At 44.1% G+C, this 6017-nt stretch overlaps 1 protein-coding gene across 2 annotated transcripts in view; it reads right to left on the bottom strand.

Annotated features, from left to right (window-relative positions):
• Nucleotides 1-952: 952 nt before the first annotated feature.
• The window catches only part of LOC147446727 (uncharacterized), a 46268-nt gene continuing 41203 nt past the window's right edge, over nt 953-6017 (bottom strand). The window contains exon 9 of one of the 2 annotated variants that reach the window (XM_086525897.1): nt 953-1416. In XM_086525897.1, the coding sequence (XP_086382023.1) occupies nt 1168-1416 (249 nt within the window). In that variant the 3' untranslated portion in view covers nt 953-1167. The remainder of the gene's footprint in view (nt 1417-6017) is intronic. The other variant, XM_086525898.1, reaches the window with a different exon arrangement.

Below are 6017 nucleotides of genomic sequence, written 5' to 3'. Positions count from 1 at the left end.
CGCAAACTTGGCTGATATTCTTGTCAAGATAAATCAAAATTCAAATCCTTCATGTTCTGCAGGAATTTGCATGCTTCAAATGCCCGGTTCCAGAAAAACAGATACATGAATATTTCAACTTCCATCAACCAACATCAACTTGGATGCTTCCAAGTGACACTTAAAAGTCTTCGCATAAGTTGATCAAAAACGCCTGCATGCAAGTAGTTGCATACATATTGCCCATTAAGAGAAATGGTCTAGCTACATTGCAGGCCAAGTAAGGGGTAGCCAAGGAAGCTGTAGATACTTTTCAATGGATGCAAAAGTGCTCAACGCATGCTCTCGCTTGGGCCTAATGGTTGTTGACATTATTGTAATTGCAGTCAATACACTTGCATGTTTGCTCTTGGTAATTTCTCACTAAGCATGTTCACTACCTGGATACAGCTTTTTGTCCATCCCTCCGCAACACCTCCTTTGCACAATGCGCAAAACCGAGTAAATGCAATTACATGCACGATGTAGAATGGTAGACCAAACTTTCAGAAAAGGCCATGTACAAGAGCCCTGTAGACTCACAAAATATCCAATACAAATGTATTTGCAAAAAATAGACTAAGGCACAGATCATAACTTGTTTACCAAAAAAGGATATTTGGCCCAAAGCTATGCCTGATGACTTATATTGAATTGAATATGCCCACACCAAAGCAAATATTTCTCTGCCAAGAATACTACTCTCCATGTCTTATCCTCTCTAGAAAAATAAAACACTTGCAACAAAACATATTCAAACAAATTGAGCATCACATTCTCTTGCATATGCCTGTCAATCAAGGCTACCCCAAGACCTTCAACAGAATTTCACACCATTGTTTATTGACAGAACAAGGCAGACTTACTGGCAGATGGCACAAAAAAGTTGTTTCCCTGTCCCCAACATTATTAGACCAAACAAAACAATCCGAACTGTTGTACAACCACAAACTCTTTATTTGTAAATTTTGCAATATGAACAAATACAATAATCAAACAAAAAATACCGAAGATTGAGTACAACTTAGCTGTGCTCAATGTAGCCTCAGGCCAAGAAAAGTACCCCCTGCCTTGGGATACAGTTCCCAAGCATACCGGGCTCAATCTAAGTACCAATTTATCAATTTACTAAAGTAGAGCAGAGAATTATTACATGCACTGGCCATTCGATGTCTTGTTTCTGAGAGCAACAGCAGCCTTCGAGGTATTCTGCCGCCCTATTTGTTCGCAAATGTACTCTCCTGCAGCAATCACTTTCTGTATGTCCACATTTGTCTGCACACCTAGACCCCCTAACATGTACAAAACATCCTCTGTCGCCACATTACCAGTGGCACCTTTTGCATAGGGGCAACCACCTAGGCCGGCAACAGATGAGTCCACAGCCTTGATGCCCATCTGACAACCATTCGCTTGTAGTTAGTTATGAGACAAAAGTACCCATGTCTTCAAGAATTGTGGCTTAAAAATAATCTCAAATGTGTATTATCATCTGTGATACCTGTATGCCCAGTACCCCATGCATCCTATCTCACTAGCATGATAAAAAGTGTGCAAGTATGATTGGCTAAAAGGTGTGCAGGCTAGAGAGTTAAAAATCACCTACATTGTTGGAGAGAATTCTGGGGCCTTGATACAAGATAACAATAGATAGACCCGGAGAACATGAAAAAGGCAGTACTGCCTAGACCATCTCCTCCAGCTTACAGGGAAGAATCTTGAGTGCAGTATATGGATGCATATAGGTAACATGCTAGGCAGAGGACTATAGGTGTTTCATCCTTCAGGATACAGATCAAAATAGGGAGAGCAGAAGGGGAACTGCAAGTGGACAGGACTGGGAGATCGTGCCCGTTGGAGGCAAATAGAGCACTGAGGAGCACTTCATAAGTTGAAGTCCAATTTACTGTGAGATCAAGGGCAGATATCTTTGCCCCTTCAGAGAGATTTTCAGTCCAATTCAGAGGGTACTCTTATCGAACACAAAGGCTAGCCATTAGAATGCTGGCAGGGGCTATGATAGGGCCGCATCAAAGGACCATGTCCTTATCCACTCGGGATAGTTGTGAGTGGGGGACGTTCCAATCATGGTAAAATAATGTGTGCGATCCATATTCAACCTGCGAACCACCTGTCGACCACTTCATACAAAGTATTCCTGCTGCAGGCCCAGCCCTAGAAGCCACGCAAACATGCTACACCTACTTCAGAGCCAAACAATGTCTACATAGCCTAAGGGATCTGTACCTGCACTTTTATGGCCCTGTTTGCAGGGTCTGCAAGTTCGGAAAGTCCACTGCCACTGGCTTAAATTTTGTTAGTCCGGAAGCCTCTTTGCCTAAATGGATTAGTACAAGATGTTTGCAGGGTCATATTACACTTGGAAGGGCATGGGCATCCAACAACACTAGCATGTAAATTAGAACCACTGATATTTCACTTTGTAGTTCGGGGGTCTCTAGTTTCTCTTTGCATGCATTTCTTTCAGTGGCACCTGATTCATGTCACCCTTCTCTGCCTCTTTTTAATTTGATAGTTTGCATTTCCGCACTTACCTCACTATGCATAAGAGCCCTAGCAACTTCCATTGCAGCCCCTACTTGGGCTTGCATCTCTCCTGATGGGGTGGAAGGGAGGAGGAGACATACCAATGGGGTCCCAACCAACCCTCTCAAGGGCCCCCACACAATTAGCGACGTGGTATTCGTTTCAGAGTGCGTAAATGGAATGGGCACACATGCAATATCTCAATGCAAGACATGATGTAGCTATGCGATAACTCTTCAATATGAAGCACATCCGGGGGCTGATTTAATGTACCAATGAGATCCAACTCGAGGTGGGTTGCAAATGGCTACCGCAAGGCAGACGGGCTGCTGATTTGCACACCCAATGTGAGGATTCAAGGACTGATCTTGTCTAACAAAAAAAGAAAAATCTGCCAAAGCTAAAGATTATGAACTGCCTACTGAAATCTTCCTCCTCTGGTGCTCAGTAATAGCTCTAATTTGCCTATGACAGGGCCAATGTCTAGGTCTCCTCCTGGCCAGCATTTTGCCTGGCCGAATGCGACCGCTCTATCGAGCATGACACCTCTAGAAGACAAACCCTCTAAATGTTGTGTCCTTGCTATAGTCGGAAGTTTGTGTTGTGCCACCATCCATACTTGTATGATGGCACGTAGCCATGACGAACTTGATGATCATGCTAAGCCTGAGCTCTCCTCTCCAGTATGATAGCTGTGAAGCTCCAAGAGAAAGAACTCTGGTTCTGAAATGGTATAACCTACCATAGTGGCCCAAAATCTTCTGGAAATAGGCAATGTATCTTCCTTGAATGTCACAATACTCTATACATCAGCAAATGCAATGCTCCCTCATCTTTGACTCCCTCCTTCATCATTGACATGTATGGTCCTCTGCCTCTGTACCCTCCCATATACCTGTCCGTAGCCTCAACTGATGTGATGAGGTACGGATTTGGCCAATAGCTGCGTGTGGTCCATGTGACAATTGCGTATCCATGTAGCTGGATGATAAAGCCATCTGTGGCGAGCAAAAGAAGGTGAATCTGGTAATGTGTCATCCTACTGCCATGAGGAATGGGACTCTAACCCAATTCCTCTTTGTATCCTGTCTGAGGAAGGGAGAGAGAGAGAGAGAGATGAAATGAAATGTTATATTAACGTCTTCAAAAGGCCAAAATGACCTATGAGACCAATCTGTTACAAAACAGTGAATCCGATACCATGTCTGGGTACAAAAGAACTAGAACAAAAATACTACTACTACACAATCGTGGTCGTCTGAATCTCCGTAACTCCGGTGCTCGGTCGATAAGAGTGCCAGCAGTGGTCGATTGAGTGTGGACCGAGCTCTGCGGCGGTGGCTGCTCCGCTGGCTGTCCCATATCTAGTCTAAGACTGTCTCTCTCTAGCTCTCCCCAATAAAGTGTCTATGTCTATGTAACTCAAGTAGATATAGTCCAAGACATCTCTAGTCCTCATAACTCATGACCCTAGATAAAGGACCGAAACCCTCTCTGAATAGGCAGAGGAAACGGCCCCGTACCTCATAGTACACTGTGCAATGACATATGGAATGTAACTTTGTCTCTGGCTCTATCTGTCATAAGCAGCATATCCAGTTGTTTGTTGGCATCCCTCTGAATCTACCAGCCTCAATCTCGAGCTGATGTGAGGATGTGCGTATCGGACCAATGGCACAATGCAAACCATGAGACATATGTGTGTCCATGTAGCTAGGTCGAATCACAAACCCATCTCCTGTGAGGTGGAGAAGATGCTCTCTATAGAAAGCCATCTTTGTGCCCAACTCCTAAGGCAAATCTATCCATGTACTCATGGTGTCCAACTAGATAAGGTACTCTAGTAATCTCCACCCGTGTAAGAGACAACGAGGGTGCCTAAAGAGAGTACTGGAAAAGAGGCAGCCTGACCATGGTGAAGCCATGCGCATTACGTCTGAACCCAGGATTCATCTGTGCATACAAGCATGAAGTAGAGCTAACTGTCTTGAAGACTCAAGGGCCAATCTAGCTTATCTATCTCTCATAGGTTGTGCACAAGGGAGACTTATCTGGTAAGCGCCTCAATCTCCATAGGGGGGGCAGCTAGATCTGCTCGAATGATACCGTGAGGTACGGAGGCCTTGGCTCTAATCAGTCAAGAGATCATAGATACCAAGGGCCTCTTTATACGTCTCCAACCATCCTAGCTTGCACCCGATATAGCATAGCTGAGGCTACTAGAGTATCAAAGAGCCATAACTTTGTCCGAGGTTCTTGGAACTGAACCTGCAAACACATCCTCTCCAAGCCTCCCAAGGCCACATAAGCTCTCGTCAGTCTAGTCTCTGCTGCTCTGACCAAAGAAAACCTCGGTCCAATGAAGACTACCCCAAGGTAAGTGTATGCATCTGTATACTCCACAATATCCTAACCATATGTGAAAGTAGGTGTTGATCTCCTGATCCACTGTGGTGTGGTGTTAAACACCAAACCTTGGTTTTACCAAGGTTTACAAACAATCCACTATACTCTGCAAAACTGTGTAATGCATCCAAATGTCGCTGCATACCCTCTGGTGAGTCAGAGATCAACACAATATCATCAGCATATAACAACAATGAGATCCACGTCCTTGCCAGCTGAGCACCACTATCGCCCTCTCTGTCAATGTAATCAAACACCTCATCAACATACATACCAAATAGAGTAGGAGACAATGGGCAACCATGTTTCACCCCAATAGTGGGGTGAACTAGGTCAGATATCCCCTCCGAGGTCCATACATGTCCACAAAGAGAGAGAGAGAGAGAGAGAGAGAGAGAGAGAGAGAGAGAGAGAGAGAGAAAATGAAATTGAAAAATATATTAACGTCTTCAAAAGGCCAAAGTGACCTTAGCCCTATGAGACCAAAGAGTTACAAAATGGTGAATCTGATACAATATCTCAGTACCAAAAAAGACTAAGGAGTACTAAGAGGTACTAAAACTGTTGTATCCTTTACTGTTGGAAGTGAGCTAACCAGCTAACTGGAACTGTGAAGGGTGTGAGTAAGAGTTGATATAAAGAGTAAGGACTGATACAATGAGTGATACAATCTCAATGGAGGTGGATAATGGGTGGGGTGTGATCATCAAAGTCACAAGATATCCCTCATCGATCCCTTGCAGATCTTATCAATATCCTGCATGGTCAATACTCTTCCTGGGCCTCTCACATAGAGAGAGAGAGAGAGAGAGAGAGAGAGAGAGAGAGATAGATAGATAGATTTTATTATCGTCCTCGGAGGTCAAATATGACCTATGGGACCAAAGTTACATGTGATGTAGTATGTGTATGGCTGATGAGTGACTCTCGATGCTCCAAAATTGTAGTGATGAGAGTCGCAATGGAGAGTCCACACTTTGGCTGGGAGAGGAAAGTGTGTAGGTCTAAGTTATGGCTGAAAATGTGAGAGAAGCAAGTTCGGATGT

This window comes from Adiantum capillus-veneris, chromosome 12 (assembly GCF_014529385.1).
Source record: "Adiantum capillus-veneris isolate H3 chromosome 12, ASM1452938v2, whole genome shotgun sequence".
NCBI classification, from domain to species: Eukaryota; Viridiplantae; Streptophyta; class Polypodiopsida; order Polypodiales; family Pteridaceae; genus Adiantum; species Adiantum capillus-veneris.
Note: the sequence above shows the minus strand (reverse complement) of the source record. Positions and strands in the feature narration are given on the sequence as shown.